The 24,575-nt window shown below is 41.5% G+C and overlaps 1 protein-coding gene across 3 annotated transcripts in view; it reads left to right on the top strand.

The window, feature by feature from the left end:
- The window catches only part of LOC120417406 (mediator of RNA polymerase II transcription subunit 13), an 80,742-nt gene that overhangs the window by 1,753 nt on the left and 54,414 nt on the right, over positions 1-24,575 (top strand). For all 3 annotated transcript variants that reach the window (XM_039579448.2, XM_039579447.2, XM_039579449.2), the window contains one exon: positions 15,875-16,202. In XM_039579448.2, the coding sequence (XP_039435382.1) occupies positions 15,875-16,202 (328 nt within the window). The remainder of the gene's footprint in view (positions 1-15,874; positions 16,203-24,575) is intronic.

Raw genomic sequence — 24,575 nt, 5'->3', positions numbered from 1 at the left:
TGCAAATCGGATAACCTTTCGCTCATTTAATAAAAACAAGGCAACATGCTACGTTACGGTAGTTAGGTGCAGAAATCTCGGATAAGTCTTGGAAAGGACCCAAAATCCATTTGTAACCCAGAGCAATAAAATTTTGTTGTTTTAGAGAAAAATTCAACTTTATTCCGGAGGTCACGATGGCTCTGAACCGGATTCACTTTCGCTCATTTAATAAAACATCCGGATCAAGGCGGAACTGTGAAAGATCTGCAACGTTGGGTGGTATTCGTCCATTCCGTTAGTCAACTATTATTCCAACTTATCGCACTTGCGTCACAAACCTATGAATGGAGACGTCAGCAGTGCTCAACGACCATTCACAGCAACCTTTTATGAGGTCACTCAGCATCGCACCCCGCTAGCTCAAGTTGCGCTCAATCGCGGGACAGTTGATCGTTATCGCAAAATCCCAAAATCGACCACTTCCAGTGATGGAACACCAACACCAGCAGTCGTGTCGGTCACTCCAACATTCCCCAGTCAGCCGTGGTTCGGCGTTTCTTCGGCAACATCAACGACCTGCTGCAAACAACTCGCCGTCGTCGTCGTCGCCTATGACGGTCAGAAGAATTCCAAATTTGCACACCACCAGCGTGTGCGGCAGGCCCTACCCGCACACACCACACCGGTGAAACTGGTTCCGTCCGAGTCGACCGTCACCTCCACAACGACACCATTACGGTGGATTCACGTATTGGTAACAGACGACGACGACGAACCTAAAGTAGACCGAGCCAAGCGAGTACGGCAAAGCAGAATAACAAACAGTAAAAGAAAAGCAATGAACCTCGTCTCCTCGCACACACACATCACACCACAAACACCAACGCCGAGCTCGAGGCTTTGCCAACCACGAGCGACGACGACGGGGCTTCACCTACACGACGCGTGCCTCTCCCCGTATCGCTGTGTGAGTGTGTGATGTTGAGAAAAACTTGATTTTAAAAATAAATGAAAATGTTTCAATAATAAGCAACGCTCTCCTCTAATGCCGCATGTGTGTACGAAGAATACGACGACGACGTCAATGACTGGGCTGCGACTGTGTGACCATGGTTAGAGGAAGAGATTGTAGCTTGTAGGAGAGCAAGCAAAGCATGTAACAGCAAAAGAGGCACGAGGAACCGTTCGATATCATCATCATCATCGTCGTCGTCGTTTTCTTGGTTGGTTGGTTTGCGCATCTCCTGCCTTCAACGATGAAAGGAAGCAGAGGTACACGGACCAGCAGCTTGTTGAACGACAACCGAATCGACGACGACGACGACGATGAAGACGCAACCGATGTAGGAACGAGCGAAGACGAGAGAGGAGCAGTACATACACGTATCGGAACTGGTGTAGGAATAAAAAGTACCAGTGGAATTTTGAGACCAACGGAGTTCTGGCTGAAGAAGGGGCGATGCGCTGAGACCGTTCGATGATGTCTGCTGATTGAAATGGATCAAGCTGTGAGCGTTGGATCAAAATAGTGGGAACTTCAGTAATCACTACTATAAGGTCAAAATACCATAATAACTTCTAAAAGTTTTGATTTGACGAGAAATCTTTCAACATGGTATGATCGTTGATTATTTGCTTTTTGAGGATGATTAACGTTTACGTTTCACTCGAAGAATAACATGTAAGATTTCAAACGCGTATAACTCCGTTCAGAAAAACCGAAATGACAAAATTTGTGCACCGTTCAATTCGAATGTTTATCAGAATTTGTTTAAACCTTTCAATATTATTTATTTAGTTCTATTCTATTGAAACAATGCAGAAATTAACAATATTTTCATCATACTGAATCAGAAGTACCTAGAATGCATGAAATATTGGTTATTGAAATAGCGCTTCCCTAATACGGACGTGAACTTCAAGTACCTGAAATGCATTTTATTTTTAATTAAAACTGCACTATCCAAACACAAATGTGGTCTACAAGTAGCTAGATGGCATAAAATTTAGGATCAAAAATTGCGTTTACCAAACACATCACAGACCAGACTCGATTATCCGAAGTTTCGATTATCCGAAGGTTTGTATGGGACTTTGGATAATCGAATCACGAACAAAAATTTTGTTCTCGTATTTTTGTATTTTTTTACTTTAAGGGGTTACATACATGTAAATCGTCAAAAATGACAGAGGTTGGTATGAGCACACATTTAAACTTTTTTCAAATCTTTTTGCAGGGCATTAAAATATACATTTTCATCTATTAAAAAAATAAATATGAAGACATTTGGATGTACCATTGCCGAGATATAGCTATTTTAAGTTAGCAGTTTCAAAAAACGGGTGCCACGATATCTCAACACTGCTTTGACCAAATTGGCTCAAAATTTTGGTGAAGACTTGTTAAACCGGTCCTGTGTGCATGACGAAGGCCGATTTTCAAAAACTTAATTTTAAAAAAAGATAAAAATATTTTTATATTTTTCATATAAAAAATCGACAGTTTTTGATTTTTGTATTTTTTAAAAAAGCAAAATTTTAAAATCGGGCTTCGTCATGCACACGGGATATGTCTTGGGAGTCTTCACCTCAAATTTCAGCCAATTTGGTCCATCTCATCTCGAGATATCGTGGCACCCGTAAATTCACTCGGTGTTCAGAGAAAAACGCTCACAAAATTTGACAGCTCGCTTTGCGCATAGCAAAATTTTCAGTTTAAATCGTCTGTAACTTACTTTAATCATAAAGTATCTTCGTGAAACTTTCAGGAGTGATTGAAAATCATATTTTGAGTGGATTTAATAAATTTTCTGTAATATGAAATTTTGTGATTTTCTACATGTATGTAACCCCTTAAACATCAAATTCGAGTAGATCCCATTTTAGTAAAATTTAAATGATTGATTGCCTGTAATTTTTTTTTCTATATTTCATCATTGCCATTTTGGTCTCCATCTTGGATTAAAAAATTCTTTATCACTTTAGAGTAGTTTCAATTTAAAAGACAATCAAATATTCAAATTTGAATAAATTGGAGTCGCAGAACTCGAATTGGATGTTTAAAGTACGAAAATAAAAAATATGAAAAAAAAATATTTTTGGTCATGATTCGATTATCCGAAGTCCCATACAAACCTTTGGATAATCGAACTTCGGATTATCGAAACTTCGGATAATCGAGGCTTCGGATAACCGAAACTGGACTGTACAATTCCAACGAGCACTTAATTTTGGCATATCATTACTTTAAAATTCAAGTTTTTTGACGGCGTTTTAATTTGAAATCATGTTATAACCTGCTCAAAAGTATGAATCAATAAGTTGTTTAAATAGTGAAAATCGGTAAATTGATAGAAATTCTTGGATCAAAATTTTTCACCTGCCAAACGAGCATTTCTAGAGGAAAATTTAAAAAGGGCGCATAAGCATTTTGACAGCTGCAACTATTTTGCTGGCGAGGCCAGCTATTGTTTAACTCTTCGAATTTAGTGAAAAAGTTACTTGATTGAGTTGCTTGAACTTCGGATAACCTAATCACGAAATTTTCTTTTTTTTCTTTTTCTTGTTTTAAACAACAAATTCGAGTTCTGAGCCCCATTTTATTCAAATTTGAATAGTTGATTGCATATTAAATAATAAAATGCATTTTTCAATATTTCGACACCGCCATCTTGGATTTAAAAAAAAATCACTTTTAGCTTAGTTTAGGGTTCATACTTAAATAAAAAAATCAAAAATAAAATAAAAAATTTCCGAGGTTTCGATTATACGAAGTGAAATTTTTCTGAGGCATTCGGCTAATCGAGTCTGGACTGTATGCCCTTTTTTTTCGTGTGGCTCTATAATACTCCTAAAATTGATGTTTTGAATTTCAAAAACATAATTCACCCGTCTTAACCCTTTCAGGCCTGATGGGTCATATCTCATATATGACCCAAAAATCAAAATTTTCTAAAGTAGCCTATAATTTTCGTATGGTCCTCAGTATCATTTTCCCATCATTAACAAAACAAAAAATATTTTTCTTGAAATTCAGGCCTAAAAGGGTTAAACAAATATCAAAATGTTTCGAGACTGCGGGAATCGAACCAAGGTCCTCTAACAAACATTCTCAATGACTTAACTGCCTCGGCCACCACAGCTTCATAGCTAAAAAAGTAGTAATCCAGCTATTGCAAATATTGCATTATTTTATGTGATTTTACACCCTGAAATATGTCGCCCATCAGTATGGGAATCCTACTTGAACGAAATGTCAAGCTCATATATGCGTTTATCCTTTTAGCTTTTCATCGGTCAGATGGCCGAGTGGGCTAAGGCGCCAGCCCTTACTGTTGGTGCTGGGTTTGAATCCCGTCGGTTGCAACTTTTTGTTGTGTTTGCAAAAATTGTACATCCAGTGTGTAATATTAAGTGTTTATTTTGACGAAGGTGATGTGCATGCTTTTGCATGCGATTTTATCATCGGATTTTTTGCTGTGTTGGTATCTTGAGAGTAGGCCATATGCCGTTATATTTTCTGATCTTTAAACATTGTGAATCTGGCAACCCTGTTATTATATTTTCGCCAATAGAGCTTTATGACGTTTACCGTACACACACTAGCGCACCATTAGATTTTGCTGGTCGGATAAAATTTAACCTCACTTTTTTTCGTGTACGTACACGCAATACATATGCACGTAGAATGCTCTATGGAGCATTTCTATTCAAGCAGATTTTGTTTTTTCTACAATGTATTCCTTATGGGAGAACTGTCATTTCTACCACTCGAATCCGGTACTCCATTGAGACAGGACGATTTATGCAAAATCCAAACAATTCCACGAAACTTCAAATCTAGAGTTTTTTATGCTATTGTATTTCATATGTTTATAGGACCTAATAAAAAAAGTCTATCATTCTCACCGGAACAAACACTGTCAACATTCCGCCAACAGCCTTGTCCCGTCGACCTCAACAAGAAGGTTATCTCAACACCGCCTTGCCACCACGGAACCACTGAAGTTACACTGATCCACTTAGGCCCCGTCGACAGCGGCTAATTCGTTCCCCTCATTTGCATTTTTCCCTCTGCGGCGATGCCATCTGCGGCGATGCAAATACGACGAAATCATCGGCCGCTCTTTACGTATACAATCCTCACTTGTGTGCACTTCTTGTGCAACAACGAGCAAACCGGCAGCAGCAGTGCAGCCAGCCCAGTGTACATTTGGAATAAATTTGCATCGACTTGCTGCACGGTTGCACGATGCAACTGGGAATCGAGGATTCTCGCATTTTTTTTTCTCGAGCCACCTAGTAGGGTGATGCTGTCTTTCTTTGAATTTTTGGTATGAGCAAGTTAATCATTTTTTTTTTACTAATTAATGTTTAAAATAAACAAAACCAACACATTAAAAGAGATAGAAAAAAATCAAGTCTAAAATAAAACAGAAAATGACACGATTGCACGTCTGTTTGACGGTGTATGTGAGCAAAAATAAAACAACAACAAAAAACTGCAACGTGCATGTGTTGGTGGTGCATTTGTCGTCGCAGCTGGTGTTGCATGCACTTTGTCGAGGACATCCACCAGCCGCGGTTGAGGCTGGTCGCGTTGAACGCAGAGGGGTGTTTGGAGGCAGGGCTTCGATCAATGAGCCTTGGCTTGTTGCCTTTATCAGTGGGGTTATTATTATTATTTTCAAGTTTAAGAATATGTTTGCACACACAGCTATAGTGCGGTGCATGCAGAGCTGCAGCGAGGTCGCACCACCACACATGTACACAATTTGTGTGTGCATCGTGTTTAGTTTTGGCACTTATGGCAAATCTACTGCTACTGAACACATACGCAAATGGGGTAACTTATCGAACAAGACTTTTTTTATTAACTTATCGCTACCAAAGGCAATTCCAATCCTTTGGCAAGATGATTCATTCGAGAAGCATTCCGCACTGTTGAATCTCTGCAAATGACAGCTTTGAAATGCATTCCCTGCTGAGCAGTCGTCGGCTTTAATTGCCCGATAATGTGAGCGTCGTAGAATGAATTCGAAACTCCCACACATGAAGCCGTTTGAGTGTGTAACCCTGCCAGCATCCCAAGAAACGTGATCCAAGTAGGATACATACGGCGTACCCTGCCGCGGCTTAACGTGTTTTATGGGATTTCTCTTTGCATTTTATTTGCAAATTTCTTTTATCCTTCCCTCGAAACCGACAAACGAGAGGAGAATAATGTACAATGCGAAAAAAAAAAACTTCAAGGCAAATCGGCTCCGTCCGTCAGTCCCAATATGTGATATTCGCGCATTCGCAGCATTCCCACATAGAGGACGGACGGTGACGGTGCGAGCACCACCACCACTACCAGCCAAGAGGAGCAATTTGTTCACGAATACATTTGAACCTGACACAAGCTGGCTTTGGCGGCGATGTGTAACGCAAATAATAACAAAAGTGCCGATGTCGCCGCTGGTTGCGTGAGGAAAACATGTCAGTTGAAAAGTTTTCGTTTTAAAAAAAAGTTGTATTTTAAGCTGATTTTTAGGTCAATCTACGATATTCACCAAACAAAAGTTCTCGTAAACGTGAACAAAGTTCATGGCATCGTGAACTAGGAAGAAACTGCAGGTTTCCCGATGCCATGAACTTTGTTCGCGTTTACGTGAACTCATATTTCGCGAGTATAACAGCTTTCGTTAGTATCGAATGAACACAAGATGAAATAGTAGTTTATGCAACAAGTTTCAAAAAGAGGATTTTTTTCAGCACGAGTCATATATTTATCCAACGACGTTCACCGAGTTGGATAAATACAACGAGTGCTGAAAAAATCAAGTTTTGCAACGAGTTCCATGCAACATTTTTTGCAATTCCGAAAAACACCCTTTGAGTGAAATTATAAGTCAATAAATCGCTTAAATCAAAAAAAAATGAAAAGTGTTCCTTTACGAAACAAGTGCACCCATTTCACTGCTGAAAAGTAGAATTTTTCAGCATACATTTAAAAAAATGTTGCTATTCGATACTGTTATTTTTAGTACAGAAAAGTAGGCTACTTCGTCCTTCAAGAATGATAGGAAAAGAAAGTAGTTTCACGACGGAATTGCAAAAAGTAGTTTATGCAATAAATTGCGAAATCACATCTTTTCATCGCGAGTAGTACATTTATCGACCGAGTCACGTAGCCTAGTGGTAACGCTTCCGCCTCGTAAGCGGTAGATCGGGGTTCAAATCCCGGCTCGGACCAACACAACTAGTGATCGTTTCTCTTCTAGATTCGATTGCTTAGTAAAGAAAAGGTAGTGCATCGTCACAAGCTGGACCTTATCAACGACACCTTTGGAAGGCGACCTATGGAATGTTAACATTAACCTTAACATGTTAACATTAGTTGAGTTTAAAACTGCCACTGAATCCGCTTTGTAAATGCCGGCCCCGATACTCTTGAAGGGTGTTCCCCTCAGGAACTGGGAAAGATTTACTTTAGTACAATTCGGCAACGAGTGTGGATACCATGATTCATGCAATTCTGGCAAACACACTTTAAACAAGAGAGTAAAGTTAAGTAAAGAGTAAACAAGAGAAGTAAAGTTTTACAAACGTTGTTCAAAATGATCTTCTGAACAAGGAAAAAATAAAAGGAAGGAATTTGTCAAGTATTTTTTTGCTCGATCTTCTCTGATTTCATAGAAAATTTGTAGACATGCTGTCCTAGGTTTATATGAACAATTTTTGTGTATACGGCGCCAGTTGCACTCGAGAACGTTGCATTGTATCAAAAAGTGGGCAAAGATAAACTTGTAGGAAATTTGACGAGCTTTCTGAACAAAATACACTGAAATAAAAACACACACAATTTATATGACATTATTTTCGCTCATTTTTTGTGGAATTACTCTTAGATGTTACAAAAAGCCTCACGAAAAATGCTGGATTGTATCTCTCTCATGAAAAATACAAAAATTATTTATAAAAACCGTATTTTTAAAAAGTGGTCTTAAGTCTAATAAAAAAAAAAAACGATCGTAAGAATCGATTCTCCAGACAATTTTCATAACAGTCTCCATATTGACCATTGTCTTAAGTCTAATCATTGTGTGGTTTAAAAAATAAAAATATTGAAAAATCAGGGGTTTTGGAGATTTTTTCGACTCAATTATCCGAATCCTCGATTATCCAAAGCTTTGTATAAGATTTTGGATAATCGAATCACGAACAAAAATATTTTTTCTTTCTTTTAACATCAAATTCGAGTTCTGCGACCCCATTTTTGTCAAATACTAAAGCTCAACAATAAAAAAATCGAAAAAAAATCGTGATTCGATTATCCAAAGTTTTGATTATCCGAATTGAAATTTTGCCAGGGACTCGATTATCCGAAGCCGAAGGTTTGTATGAGACTTCGGATAATCAAATCATGGACAAAAATATTTTTTAAGTTTTTTTATATTTTCTTACTTTTAACATCAAATTTGAGTTCTGCGACCCCATTTCAGTCAAATTTGAATGGTTCAATGCCTATTAAATTAAATAATGCATTTTTCCATTTTCTGTCACCGCCATTTTGGCTGCCATCTTGGATTTAATTTTTTAAATAACTTCAGCTCAACATTCAAAAATAAGACAACGAAAAAAAATGTGATTCGATTATCCGAAGTGAAATTTTGCCAAGGCCTTCGGATAATCGAGTCTGGACTGTATTAATAAATTTAACTCGGAATATTTCGGTGAAAACTAATACCAGTTTTAGAAGAAAGTTTTGAAATTTTAGGTGGGTTTCTATATGGGAGACTTGATTTTCAGTCTCAAAAATATGTATTTTTTGGTTTTTGTGTGTTTTTGATCCTTACCAAGATATCAAAATAAATTGTTCATATAATACCGAAACCTACGACTAGCTCTTCCAAACACAGTATAGATTACCTCTTGCATGCTCTGAAGTAAAATACTTAACAAAACCAACAACAACAAAAAAACTATTCAGCACCGCATTGCATTGCGATGCCAGAAGATTCGTTGAACTCACTTCCTCCAGTCGCTACCACCACCGCGTCCGTAGACCCGTGTTGTTTGGTTGTTTTGTCGACTCTCTCGCTCTCGGCGCTGGCTGCTGCTGCCGCCGCTTGTGTTTATTTACATTTTTCGTTCGGCCTTTCTTCGAGAGCAGCAGCTCCTTCGACATTCACCCCTCACTCGTGGAGCTGCTCGCGCGGCACTTCTCTAATTACCGGAGCCTCAAAGTATGTATAATATTTCCATCACTGCGTCCGTTGTTCGTCTGCCTACGAGCTGGTCTATTCAATGCCGATTGTTGTGTGTACGAACCAGAGAGCGCTGCATTGGGGGATGTTATGATGATCCACCAAGTTTGATGAACTCTCCGTACGGCTGAGCTCGTCCAGATATTCGATACCGGCCGAAGAATGCAAACTTTCGTAATCTGCAGCGATTGCAGCGCAAGACACTGCTCGCTGGCTGGAGTTGCTAATTAGGCAGATGAGAGAAGCAGTGCCCCGGAGTAGTTGTGGCCTGGTTTTCTATGCTCAGCGCTGTGCTCACCAAGTTATGGTTATGCGCCCAAACAGGTCGTCGTACTCGGCAGTCATTCAGTCAGCCAGGTTACGTGGTGTTGGTGTTTGCGCTGGTAGAGGAGTACGAGGCTGAAAAGAGATTGGATAATCAGCGTTTTCTTCTGTTCTCTCCACTTCTCATAAACCATTTCTTGTGAATGACGGCGAGCGTTAGTACGTTTGGTAGTGGGGCCAAGGTTTTCGTTTGGGGGAACCTCCTCCCATTTCCACAACTTGAAGCGCGTATGAATGAGGCTGTGGTAGTAGTTGTGGGCACGACTACGTACTGCGCTATAGGCTACAATAAACGCCAAGTAACTGTTTCCTTCTGTTTCGACCTTAGTCCGGTTCACAGCCTGATCGTGGTGTCCGTTATCTACCTTCGTGACCCATGGTCTGCAGAAGTCCCTCGAAAAACAATCGCCCCACTTAGGCCTTACTCAACTCGGGTAGATTACTCATCGACTTCAGCCAGAAGTAGGACAACCCCACCACACTGGCAGCAATTGAACGCACACCTCGTCAGCCATGCCAGAACAACAACACCAAAGATCGCCCCCGTACATATTGCGTGTTGGGTTGAACGTGTTTCAACGCTCTTGTCGTTGTGAGCTGTTGTTGATCACAGGCATTACGTTAGCAGATCAGAGCTTGTGCGGCGGCGGACTTTTCATTGACGAGCGCGTTCGCGAATCATTCTTGAAGCCGAGCCGTAATAATGCAATTGATGTCAATGTCAACCTGTGCACGCGGTATACATCTGAACGCGCACGGTCGTTACGATCACGGGTCAATGTGTGAGTGTTGATGATCGCGGTAGCTGCTCGTTCGCTAGAATGTGTTGTTGTACTAGGGTTCATACAAACCTATGGATCTTAAGGATCATGACAAAATCTTGCAACTGAGAACGAAAAAATCAGCCTTTCTTGAACCCTAGCAGTTAGCGCATTTGACGTGCTGCTTAGCTTTAGCTGTGGCAACTTCAGGTTGAAATCCTTACAAGTCCCTTTCCATAAACTAGTGCACTCAACTCGCCATAACCAAATGTCAAGGCTCCGACTGGGTCACCATAAAATAGCTGTTGTTCACCGTAGCTTTGTGGGAAACGCTACCACTGATTCAACCAGCCAGCGTCGACCGGGGTGGTGAAAGAATCGTCTAAAAATAAGTAACTAAAGATAACTTATTCCATGAATTCATGAAGAGGTTGAGTTGGTGGTGGTCGTGCGGTTTGTTCCCGGCATGATTACACGATCTGCGCGATGGTGTGTGCGATACAGGAATAATGATAATGTGACAACATCGCATTTATCATCATGATTTTTGTTGTTGTTGTTGCTTCTTTTCTCAGTAGCGCAGAGAAGCTCCACAAATTCATAGCGTTTACAACAAACGATCTTTTTTGCTGCTGTTGTTGCTCGAAACGCTGAGTCGCCGCAAAAGTTATTCAAGCGTTTCTCTCCATTTATCGCTATTTTTCCTCTCCCTGGCTGGGTTTAGGTACGAATTCGACCGCACGACTCGCTCGCTCTAACTGTACGTACGCGCGGGGTGCTGTTGTTTTGCTCTTCGCCGTCGTGTTTTCCATGGGGTTGTTTGTTGTTTTTTGTCTGTTGCCGTTGTAACTTCTTCTGACTTTTCGCTGCGAGCGTGTATACCTACTTCGCTCGACGTTTGGCTTGGTAGGGAAACAAAAGAGATATCTGCGTTTCTTGCTGTTGTTGTTTTTTGTTTGTCTTTTATTTTCTCTGGTTGGTTAAACACCGACGACGACGACGAGCGTGCTTCTCACATACCAATTAGATAAGAAGACAAAGTAACGAAAAAACTTGCTTACTTTCCTGCTGAATGATCGTCAGCCACGACACCCATACAAACGCGATAGGATCGATGATTTTGCGCGCGCTGATTTGTTTTGCGTTTTGAAACTATGAATCGTACCGAAATTTTTGTCAAAACAACAGCCGCTCTAGTTGGCCCACCTTGAACTATCGCAATTTGCGCATTTGACGCGCGACAAATTTGGCGTATACGCCAAACGATAACTTGCTTAAGCAATAAATAAACCGTACACAACCGAAAGTGACGTTTCTCGCTGCGTGTGTGTTGGTATTCGCTGAACCACCCGCACGTGTGTTCGTACGGCGACGACTTCGTCGGGCACGGGTTTCCCACATACGTACATATCAATTATGGATAATAGGGTGAATGGACAGTGGAGCGATAACTTGCTATCTGGCTATCGCATGGGAAGAGACTAATTTTGCAAAGATTTCCATTGCGTAGACGGTCCGCCGAAACATTCCACTAATCAGTTAGACATTGGTGGTTGTGTGGGAACATCAACAAGCCAACAAAGTTGCCGTTATCAGCGCGTTCTTGTTTACCTCTCAAGGGTTGTTGGTTGACCGCAGAGGGAACGCTGCGGGTGTCATCGTTGCGTAGATAAGAAGTTTTTTTTTTCTTCGCATGAACAAGTTCGCTTCCGAACAGTCCATCGCGATGTGAAACTCGGGAGACGGCCGACGTCACCCGGCGGCGGTTGGTTCCGCTGGACATTTTACAAATAATAATGGCACATGCGCAACAGAACACTCCATTCGGAACGACCTTTCGGATGAAGGTGGTGCGGAGTTGAGTGCTGGGGCGTTCTGGAGTGGTGAAGGACATCCAGTTGTGCTGCGAGCGCTGTAATATTTGAATCAATAGAAATGTTTGAAAAATGTATGGTGATGAGATTTTCTCTCTTCAATTGTGGAAGTTCCAGTGACGTCGTCACTAGAAACTACTCATTCAGCATGCTGACGTCATAATGGCAAACTGCGTAAACTTCATAAGCATTTATCAAAATGAAAAAAAAGGAAAATTTCTTTCTGATGAACTGCTGATTTACATTTACTGTAACAGTCCAAACTCGATTATCCGAAGATTTGTATGGGACTTCGGATAATCGATTCAATAACAAAAACTAACATTTTCGTATTTTTTTTTATTTTCTTACTTTTATCATCAAATTTGAATTCTACGACCCCATTTTCGTCAAATTTGAATAGTTGATTGCCCAACAAATTACACAATGCATTTTTCAATATTCTACCGCTGCCATCTTGGATTTCAAAATTATATAACACATTCAATATTACGCCCTTTTAAAATGTTAGTCTTGGTTTAAAAATTTTGAAAATATTTTTTTCGAAAAGATCGAAAAATTTCACGAATGTTTCATATTTTAACATTGAAAATCGGACCATTAGTTGCTGAGATATCGACATTAGAAAATGGTGTGTTGTTTGGGTGAGACTTAGAAAACATAAATTTTCTTGTTTTTAAACCTTTGCATGGCAACATCTCAGCAACTAAGGGTCGTATCAACAAAGTTCGAAAAAGCAAAATATAGAGAATTTTCTCAGCTTTTCAAAAATATTTTTGTGTATAAGTGGGCAAACATGTGCACTAATTTTAAAAAATTAAATACTGCGACTACTTTCAAAAAAGTCACCTAAAAATGGATTTAACTTGAAAACGGTTCACTTTATCAAAATTTTACTAAGGTACTTTTTGATTGCAAATTTGATTTTACATCGAAAAATGAAGTTAAAAAATTTTTGCGACCAATTTTTCGATTTTTTGAAAAAAATAGTATTGATTCAAAAATTCATAACTCGGTCAAAGATTTTTTGCACAACCTAGAAATTTCTGAAAAGTTGGCAATTTATGTCCTCTAAAACACATTAAAAAAAAAAAAAATGGTGTTTTTTTTTGCAAATCAAGTTTTAGTAACAAAAAGTTAAATAAAAAATCACCAAAAATGTTTTTAACCGTGTATCATTTTTTCCAGTGTAGTCCGTATCCATACCTACAACTTTGCCGAAGACACCAAATCGATCAAAAAATTCCTTCAAAAGATACAGATTTTTGAATTTTCATACATCGTTTTTGTATGGACAGCTGCCAAATTTGTATGGAAAATTAAATGGACAAACTAATGATGCAAAATGGCTTCTTTTGGCATACCGAAGGCACCAAAAAAGTTTCAGTCGGATGAAAAAATACAAAAAAAATCGAATGACCGAAATCTGGGAGAACTGCTCGATACTAACTTTTTGTACTATTCTAAATTTTATGATAATTTTTCTACAAGTACTTTGAACACTTCTCTACCACGGTCAGTATGATTCCATACCATTCCGAACGTATTTAATTTGTACTCTTTATTTTGCGGAAAAATGTGTGTAAAAAAAGAGATTTTTAACTCAACTTCAGGACTCATTAGATTACGATTTTCACTAACCAGCATCATTAAAACATTTATATTCAGTCGACTTTACTTTACTACACAAATTAAGCTTCATATTTTCAGTTTTTCTCAAAAACCATTTTGAGTCTTGTTTTAGTCGATAACTGCTGAAATGAAAATGACAACTTTCCTTACTGCAGCTGCCACATCAGATAGGATTTCTGTCAGAGTAGCAAAAAATCACGCTAGAAAAGCGAAATTTTGAACAAAATTTTCTGCTGTCAGGTGTTTATTGCAGTCCATGTAAAAAGAACCAGTAAAATATGTTTCTGATATTGATTTAAAGAATATGCTGGTTTTAGTGAAATTATCTGCTGGCTTAGCAAATGTTCGGTTAATATCAGCAAATTCAAATCATGAAATTTTCTGCTAACTCGACGAAAAATTTACAGACCGACCTCTATTTCTACGTGTATTATGTACACGTAAACCAAATCCGGAACTGTTATCCACTCGGTGAAAACATGGGGTCACAAAAAGCGATACCTTTTCGACTCCGCGCGTTTTTGAGCTGTTCTTCGTCGGCTTCTCCTGATGGTGGTGACTTTGACTGTGTGTGGGGTGGGCACGGTACCGGTTTGCCTTTAGGGGAGGCCCTCTCTTTTTCGAACGTTTTTCCCACTTCTTTTGATTTACATGTAGGTACAACAACAACAACAACAGCACTCTTTTGGCTACTTGTTTTCGGGACATGCGTACTCTCGGGTACGAGAAAAGACACGACCCACGACTCGACCTGAGAGCATCTCTTGAAACGTGTTTGTTCCTGGTCGATTTGCTGCTTGATGATCTTTTACAGCTCTTGAACCGGATGTTTTGTAGTCAATGTTGAGTTTAAGACGAACCTACCTCAATGGTATCTGACATTTCGATGCTGACTTTATGGACCAATCTCAATGACAAATGCAATGAAGCTGACCATCAAACTGCTCCAAAGTACGCGTCTATAAATACCTTTCCACCGGTGTAACCACCGACACTGACCAAAAACCGGATCATTCCAGAGCGCCAGCAACGCAACGTTCGCAGCATCATCAACGGCGGCATACCGTAGTGACAGCCGCCGCCGCTGTCCGTTCGCCGAATTAGGTTTTAATCGTTCGATCGCTTCCCACACATCCACGCTCTGCCACACACTCTGAAAACCTGCTTCGCGTCGCGTACTCGACACTGGCCAAGTTCCGCACGCGAGATTCCATCCCATTCACTCTTTTGCCTGGCAGCGCGAGTCTTACCTCACGGCGGCTGTAAAGGCAGAGGAACAGACAGAAAACATCCGAGAGACTCTCGCCGACGACGAAAAGCGGGTTTCCTCGCGCCTGTTATTTACCTCTGCAGACGAGACGGGAAGGGACAGCCAGCGAGACGGGATCGGAACGAGTACGGAACACACACACACACAGCCGTCTCGTCAGCGCGCCGACACCGCTGTAGAAGATGAAAACAAAAAAGTCCAACTCACCAATACTGCGGTGTGAGAATTTGAGCTGGTAGTTGTGACGGGGTTTGGCTAGGCCGCCGGGAGTAACCTGTGTATACACACAGAGAGAGCCAAACACCACTTGCCCGACCCCGACCCGGCTCCCGATTACCCGGTGTGGAACTGCACATCGCTGCACGTGTAATCCCGTCGCGTGTAGACTTGTCTGCAACGCGCTGGGCAATCGATGCACCGCATCTGCAGTGGGAACAAGCTGTTGAACTTGCACGGTGCGATTACGGTAGATTGGCGGCCTGCATCAAGTCGTTTGCTATAAAGCTTGACGCCGAAGCTGTCACTTTGCCATAATGGCGTCCCTTGGTAATTTGCTCGATTTCTATGCGCTCCGTCACAGCTATCGACACAACATTGCGACGTACATAAAACTGGACAAAACGTGAACTCTGTTATGTAAAAACTCATTGTTTCTACCTTCTTCTGTTGACCCCTCTACCGTTTTCTAGCTGCTGGTTCGCGCAACGATTTTGCTTTGCATCGAAAACAAATTGTATTGAACTTTAATAAACTTGTTTTTCATCCCCCTCCCATTTCCAGACCGATCTGTGCGGTATAAAATGGCGTAAGCTAGCCCAGGGTGAACGGCCGAACGCGTCCAGCAACCCGCTGGACGATCCGGTCCTCCGGTCCTACTCGAAATGCCTCGAGGTGGACATCCTGTGCGTGTGGCGCCGCGTAGCCGCCCCCAAGCCGGCCGAACAGGACCCGAACGTGTTCGAGATGAGCATACCGGGGCCGGTGACGGGCGGCTCGGTGATCCACCCGCCGCTGTCGCTGACGGCCGCCAAGGAGCTGTGGATCTTCTGGTACGGCGAGGAGCCGGACCTGACCGACCTGGTCGATCCGGAGCTGCTCAAGTCTGCGGGTAAGTTTTTGTTTTTGCTATTATTATTAAACTAGCGATAATGTGCGAATTGATTCATGGGTCAGATATGCTGGGAGCAAAATGCTCACGGTTGTGATCGAGAGGATTCACTCTCAACACAGAGAAATGCGCTCTTAAATTGATGGCAAGATTGTCAAATTGTATGTATGGGCCGCGATACTCACATTTGTTGGACCGTGGACCCCGCTATTTGGTCGCTTTACCCCTCTGACGCTAAATATAGGGTAAAAGAGCCAGCAAATGTGCAATTGAAAAAAAGTTTTTTTTGTGAAAAATTATTTTAAATTTTGTTTTTGATGAATAGCCTTGAATATTTTTTGTCAAAAAATAATAACTAGAAAAAATAAAATATTATCCAGCCTTTTGAGGACGAAGTCAATCGTTCACATTTTTTAATGTTAGCTTATACACATATTTTAGTGTTAAATGTCAATATTCCAAGAAGATAATGTCCAGCTTGTGACGATAAACTACTTTTCCTTTACTTAGAAATCGAATCCAGAAGGGAAACGATAACCTGCTATGTTGGTCCGCACCGGGTTCTGAACTCCCATTTACGAGGCGGAAGCGTTGCCGCATGGCTCGGTCTTAACAAAAAAATTAACTAGACAATAAATAACAATTTCAAATTACAAATCTAAATATTAAATAAACTTATTTTCGAATTTACTCATAAATGGCCTGTATACCCTATTTTGTGCAACCAGTTTATGGAGCGTTCACCCTATATGGACTGTCAAAAGCGAGGTTCACTTTTTGACAAGCTTGCCACCAGTCTGGACGTAACATATTGTGTTGATTCGCGCAAGCAAGAAAAATATAAGAAAAGATAGAAAGAGAAAGCATGTGCAGTTTGAATGTTGAGCTTCGCATTCTTTCGTATCAACGTCGTGTGTGTCAACTGACGGTTGCATCCAGGGGTGCCAGGTTGCCAGATAAATCTGGCATTGCCAGATTTTTTGAGCGCCAATTTATCTCTTCCTCACATTGTTTTATTGACGTATTTTGTTTATTTTGTGAAGCTATAATGTATAAAAAGTGAAAATAGTGGAAAAAGTGGCTTGCCAGATTTTTCCCAGATTTTGTGCCAGATTTTTTATTCTTCAGACGTGGTAACCCTGGTTGCATCCAAGTGACCGGCGCTATCAGTAAACATTCAACCATCGGGTCGATCTGTCAGTGACCGATCCTCTTTCAAGCCTTGCTTGGAGGCTCTTTAGAGGATTTACATTCATTGTTTAATCCAACGAATTCCAAAACGCTCAAACCCCCTACGAAATCCGAACCATCCAATCAATCCACATCCACTTAGTTCATTCACAAACGGATGCCAAATCCAGCGAATTAATTCAGCGTAATACGTGTCCGTCTGGTCAACCCCAGAGTCTCCAACTCTCTGCCTACTTTGCTGGTTGCAAAACAAATACGCACAGCTCACCAGCAGCGTCGAGTCTTGCAAAGTTAGTGTCTCATTACATAACGCTCCATGTACGAACCTTTTCCCGGCATAACGAGAGGTCACCGGACCGCGTAGGAGGTTGGGAAATACCGTGTAGGTATAGGCTTTCGAGTGACTGCAACCAAAGTGCAGCCCTTCTTTGTGCGTATAGTTCAGGATTGAGCCATGAAATTTCGGGGGTTCGCACTGTCACGTGTGAGGGGGCGTTGGATTTCGTCCCCACACCTTTGGTAGGTTGCCAAAACGAGGACAGGGCCAGATGTTGTCGTCTCTACCCCCACTGTCCCTTGGATCCTCGGACTCGGTTTCGGATTCCCAGAGCAGAAGCCTGGTCTTCATGTGCATGGCGGGGCACAATAAAAAGTAATAATAGTAATAATGATGCAGATTAAAAGCTATGTGCTGCCGTTTTTCATGTCTTTGTCGCTCTGTTGTATGTGGAACAGCAATCCGGGCTGCCAGTACATAGTGTTGGCTGGGGGAGAGTTAGAGGGCTTCACTGGCTCCCACGCTGGCTCCCAGTCCCACGTCGGCATCGGGCTATTCTAGACCAAATTGGTGCATAGAGCTCCGGGTGGATGAGTGGTGTATTGGTATTTATGACATGTAGAACCCGTACCCGTTGTAGCAAGGATATCGCTATCGTACGCCGCTTCACCCCGCACAGAGTGTACGGTAATAACCCAATCTGTCTGAAGGTGGAATTGATGGCGATGCGGCGATACAGAGTCCTTTGTGCATAACCTAATGCCATAGAGGTCTCGCAGGTAGAGGGTTTTGATTTCTGACACACCGGTAAACGGACCTGTCGAACATCGAACGGAATACGGGATTGCTTTGAGTGACACGCATGAGGATTGGGAACGCCATCGACTCGTACGCAGTTGTTTTGGAAAACCAGGAATGACGTTGGTCCGTTCGATTGATTGACGGTAGAGAATCGCTTGATGTTGACCCGATGAAGTCAGGCTTAGCTGGATGAGCTCTAGCTGGTTTCCACACTTTGAAGGTACCATATCAACCTAGTTCTCTAAACGCCACACCGGTGTCGAACCATTCGAATCCCCACCATCCATTAGTATCGATTCATTCCATGTAGCCCCCAACCAGCACATGTACGGCGTCGTCGGCGACGAGGGATGCTGCAAGTTGTGTGTGCCACCCAACCACGAACACGAACCCATGGCGAAAGTCCTGCGAAGGCTTTCCCACTGGAGCGCCGTACCGCGCATGTCCTGGAACCCACTCTGTCGGCCGCCCGCACTCACTCACACGCTTTCCAGGGAGAGTGTGCTTCTTGTGGTGGCGCTACGAAGAAGGAAGTTTGTGTACACACGTTTGGCCAGTTGACATCGTTTTGGAGTTTTTTTAGCGAAACCGCGAGGCTTTGACATAGCAACAGCTTCCAATCCGGTTGGGAAAGGGTTGGGGTGCGTAGGCTGGTCAGTTCCGTACGTTGCATCCCCCCTCACTCCCATGGACGTGCGTGGGAAATTTTCGTGAAATTGGTGGGAAAAGGCTGTTTCACCACTTGCCTATCCAGAACAGAAGGATAACCGCGCCGAGCGCCGGTTGGGTATTGATTTTTCCATTTCTTCCGATGTTCAGCATCGAAGTCAAAGCGGGAACACCCCCACCATTTCCGGAGGGGCAACGTTTTTACCGGTTTGACTCTTTAATTTACTCGAACTTTATCGTTGATATGTGCCATTAGCGCCACCAATTGAATCGATGGGTGTTTGCTGAACATCACCGAGCGAGCAGTCGTATCTTATCTGAAGCACGTGCAGCAAGGTAGTGCCAAACAGAATAACAACTGCTTGGCTTAGGGGTACTGTGATGAACCGTTGATAGCTTTTTTTTTTCTGTTTGAGTATTAAGCCACTTAATCCTGATTACGAGAACTATTGTAGCGTGTTACCCATTTTTACTGTTATTAAGCATTTCCAGATCTATAACACAGTCCCTATTGAGAGGAAAAGTGCTGTTCCATCCAGATGCTGTAAACTCCTTTCCTTGTGCCTTGTGCGCTATGTATCGCTAGAACCGCGGTGACAATTTTTTCGTGTCATTTTTCAAGCTCTTCCCAGCAGCTAATATTTGCCGCGCGGGTTCTTGTAAAGACAATTGTCTTTTGTGGTGCTATATTTGCGGTGTTCCCTTTGCTCTGATCTGGACAATGCGACTGGACTGCAGTGCAATACCGATCGGCTGGGCATTATTTACATGCGAAGACACGAGGAAAGTATTTTGGGAAGAGGCGCAAAGGAATATCCCAAGATCGATCACATGCTTGAAGAGCACGTGAAGCAACCGTTTTATACTCATGCGGTTGCTGCTACCTCTGAACTTAAACCTAAGGCTGCCACCCTGAGAAGAACCCATGACATTCCGCTTATGAGGCGAAACCCGTAACCATTCGGCCACAGAAGGTTGGCACCGTTGATAGCTTAGGGTGACTCCAAAGGTGTTAGTTTGAGTCATAACTGATTTAATTTTTTTTTTGTTATTAAAAAAAAATATTTTAGGGGACTGGTTGCTAATTTGACCCGTTAGAATCAGTTTTTTTTAAATTTTTATTTTGTTTTGTGTATTTTTTTTTCTCTTAGTCACAAAAACAATTTATAATCCATTTTTTCTTAATAGTCCTCATCAATACCTATAACTTTGTCGAAGACACCAAATTGATCAGAATTTGGTTCCTTCAATATTTACAGATTTTCGAATATTTACGTACCATTTATGGACAGGTGCCAAAATGGTATGGTTGAACCAATGACACAAAATAGCTTCTTTGGTCATAGGGAAGGCCCTCACAAAGTTTGAGCCAAATAATTTCGTAGAAAATTGCTCATAAACAGATCTATCTTGTAACAATTCTGGTTTAAAGGGACGAACAAAGATTCTTTAATAAATAAATGTTTTCAAATATCGTCAGTGGGGGTGACTATGGGTCAAAAACGATACATCTCTAGTAATTTCTTAGTAACAAAAATAATTTAAATAATTTCGAACATCTTTTAACGTAGAATTTTTAAGTTTTTTTTTTAAAAAAAGGTCCAATACCAAATTTCCAGTTTTTGCTTTTTGGGTGTTTTTGAAACCGCCTTGAGTCAGGGGTATTAAAAAACACCCAAAAAGCAAAAACTGAAAATTTGGTTTATTGGACCTTGAGGGCCTCGTGGTGCGGTGGTTAGCGGCTTCGGTTGCCGATCCCTAAGTTGCTACGGGCGCGGGTTCGATTCCCGCCTTATCCTCATGGCCTTCTATCGGATGGGGAAGTAAAACGTCGGTCCATTTGCCTAAAAGAGGTTTTGGGTGACTCACCACACATAACCTTCGGACGCCTAGAAATGAGCAGAAACTTGCAACAGAGACCACAAAAGACCCGGGGTTGTTAAACTGAATTGCTTTACTTTTTTTTGGACCTTTAAAAAAAAACTCCAGAATTCATATTTTACTAGTATTTTCCCAAAATATGGTGGAATTTGAAGAACTTTTCAAACATTTGGGTACTTTTCGGGCAATTGCAAAATAAATATAAAAAAAATTCGAGAGGTCATTTTTGGCTTAAAACGTACATATAGGGGAAATAAACCCATTTGTAGCCAAATAAGCGGTCTTGTTTGAATGATGCTGGATAATCTGGAGAGTTCCTTGAAATTCAGTAAAACCAAGTACACCAACGAGTAGAGCAACCTTTTTGTGAACATTTCTGTTTATTTTCACTTTTATTAAAAGTTATGCTATTCCTTTTACAAGCATTTTAAAAAAATATTTCAAAAACGCATTCTAATCAGTCGTGTGCATTGGGCCACGCCCATTTTTGTATTTTTAGCTTAGTTCTTTTTTTCTTCCAACGCTTTGGGTCTGCTTCGTGCTGCCAAAATTGATGAAATTTTGAGCGAACACTCACGAAAAGTAGCATTTATAGAGAAAGTTTCCTGGCAACACCACAAGCGCTGCTGGTGGTGTTGGTGGCCACCCTTTGTTCTTTATTTGCCTTAGCTTCTCGCTCGGTTTTCTTCAGCCTTCGATTAGAATGGGTGGTCAAAATTGAAACGTCAAAAGACTTAGCGCGTTTGTTTTTTTGATGGCGCTTGCTAATTATTTACATGTTTCGGGATTATTTTTCAAGTGAGTGACTAAGTAATGGTCAAAAGAACATGTGGCCGGTAGTTGGAAGCAATTTCATATCTTAAGCGCTTTGAAATCGTTAGTGCAAGTGAAAAGATATTGATGGCGACTTTCGTTAAGCAGTTTACCTCTGATCTTGCGTGTGGATGTGTGTGCCACCAAAATGATGAGAAATGGTCTCGCAAAATAGAAATTATGATCAAAAGTGCATTAAATTTGATATTTTTGGCCAGTAAGTGGCATACATTTGCGTGCTTACTCGAGGCGGTGCTGTTGCTGGTAAGTTTACAGCCTAAATAGTATTTTTGGAGCTTTAATCGAGCATCAAACTCTCCATATGACGAAGATAGGTGTTTGATTAGAAAGGGTATATTTCCCCTATATTAGACAGCTGCCAAAATGTCAGGATTTGTTCCAGGAACGAGATTTTTTCAGTTAAGTCAAAGTCCCTTTTAACAAAATTTATTATCATTGAGGGAACCTGAGAAATGTTAAAATAAAAAAAACTTTGACCCAATCTTACCTCCCTTATTTGAGGGGAAAAGGGTTAATTTTTTTATTTTATATGAAGCAATTAAGCGAAAATAGCTTCCGAGCTTTTTTTTAAAAAAAAACAAAGGGTACCGTTTTGAAGTCAGTTCAGTATTTTTTTCCAAAAATGTTTTTTACAGTTTGAAAAAATATCACGAAGAAAAAGCATCCCTGAAAAATTACAGATAAAAATATTAGGGGAACTATGCGTATTCTAATCAAATATCTATCTTCGCCATATAGAGAGTATTTTGCTCGATTAATGCCCCAAAATAACTATTTAGGCCATAAACTTACCAGCAACAGCACCGCCTCGAGTAAGCACACTCATGTATGCCAAATACTGTCCAAAAAGATCAAATTAAATGCACTTTTGATCATAATTCCTATTTTGCGAGACCATTTCTGATCTGTGCGTAATCCTTGAGTTGTGTGTCCTAGCGAACATTGTTGAAGATCCTTAAAATTGTATAGCATAGCTTAATCCTTCCAACTTTAAATAATTTTAAAGATGGCACTTTGACTTATACCCCAGATTCATACATATGCTTATCTACTTTTATCTGAATTGGGGATTTTTCGCTAGGAATCACACTGAATACAGCGCGTTTGTCCGATGTACTAATAACTACGATGAAATGAAGTCTATCTTCGAAACATTGCCACGATAATTGCGAGGGAATGCTTTCTACCTTATGTTATTCCAAGAATCTGATAATCTTGTCAAACTGATGCTTAACCAAAAAAAAAAATAAGTAAGAGAATACAAAATGTCTGAGAATCCTAAGAAATATAACAATAAATCTTCGTGTAACAAAAATCCTTGTACAGCAAGTAGTCTTCCTTGAACTAATTCCTTCCGAACAGAGTGGTAGCGTGGTAGGGAAATAGTCCCGCAAAATACACCAGACCAAGAATTATGACAGAGACAGAGACAGCGCTAAAAGGCCGCCGATGGTGCGTGCTACTTTCCTGTCGTGGGACACTTCCTGCTTGGCAGTAGTGCCGGTATTCCGCACCGAGAAACAACACGAAAAGGACGGTCGGCTTCATCATTATGTACCCTCTGGAGCTAGCCCCAAACCCGATAGGAGCTATACACAAAGTACATAACACACAACAGCAGTGTGCCTCCTCCGCCACCAGATGACGACGGGGAGACGAGCCGTTTGATGGGTTATTGCTGGCAGAACTTCCACCCCACCCACTCACACACTTTTTTTTTTGTTAAGGTGGTGTGTAGGTTGGTGTCGGTTGGCGCGTGGTACCACACAAAACCGGATCAATAGACTCCGGGTCGGGTGGTGGGAACATTTTTGCATCGATTTTTGAATAGGTTTGCAAGGGTTTTTTTTTTGTTTGGTGGGTACAGCCTGGAACAGTTACACCCACTGCCAATCGCTGGATATCTGCACCGACAGTTCAGCTACCTCGTCAAGGTCGTCTGCGGTGCAAGTGTGGTGTTCTGCTGCGTTATCCAGCTTGCTCCACTTTGACGCGAAGCCGCTCGGAAACCTGTTCAGCAGAGCGTACCTGCCCTGGCCCGGACTAAAACAGGGGTTTGAACTTGATTCCGTCAAGGTTAGATCGGATAATTAAATTAATCGCTACCGCTGCACTGTTAACACCAGCGTTCCCACGTACACACGGTGCAGCCGTTGAAGTTTGCCCTACTTTGCAGCGCGCAATTCGCGCTCGAAAACCGGCAAAGACACCAACACCAAAGAACCCCGAAGGGTGCCTTATGTGTCCGCGTTTGGCACAACTTTTCGGCGGAAAGACCGCGCAAGGGAGCAGATGTGAGACTTCTCGTCGGTAGAAATGAGCGCGGAATTAGAGGTGCACGGAGAAGCGCGCGCGAACAGGTCGTTAAACTTAACGAAACAGCAAAACAAAACGCGACTCGTGATAATACGTGGACGCGCCGAGTCTGGCCATGTGAGAATGTCTGGTGGGTGCCGAGGGGCTAGTTTGGAGGAAATCCGGACGGAGAGCGCTGCGAACTAGACGTGAAGACTAGTTTTCTGGCAATTGCTTTTGTCGACAGACCTGTGAAGTTCTCACCTCTGACTGACGTCTCAAGTTTGGATTACCGATACTCAGAGGACACTCTTAAGAACTCCCTAGCACAAACTTTCGCTTTCCTCTCGACGAAACACGCCAAATCCCAAAGCAAACAAGTTCGCCAAATCTGGAGAATGTCGTGCAAACAACTCTCCGGAATG

Source organism: Culex pipiens, chromosome 3 (assembly GCF_016801865.2).
Source record: "Culex pipiens pallens isolate TS chromosome 3, TS_CPP_V2, whole genome shotgun sequence".
In the NCBI taxonomy this organism is placed as follows: domain Eukaryota; kingdom Metazoa; phylum Arthropoda; class Insecta; order Diptera; family Culicidae; genus Culex; species Culex pipiens.
The sequence above is the reverse complement of the archived record's forward strand: the minus strand, read 5'-3'. Positions and strand labels throughout refer to the sequence as shown.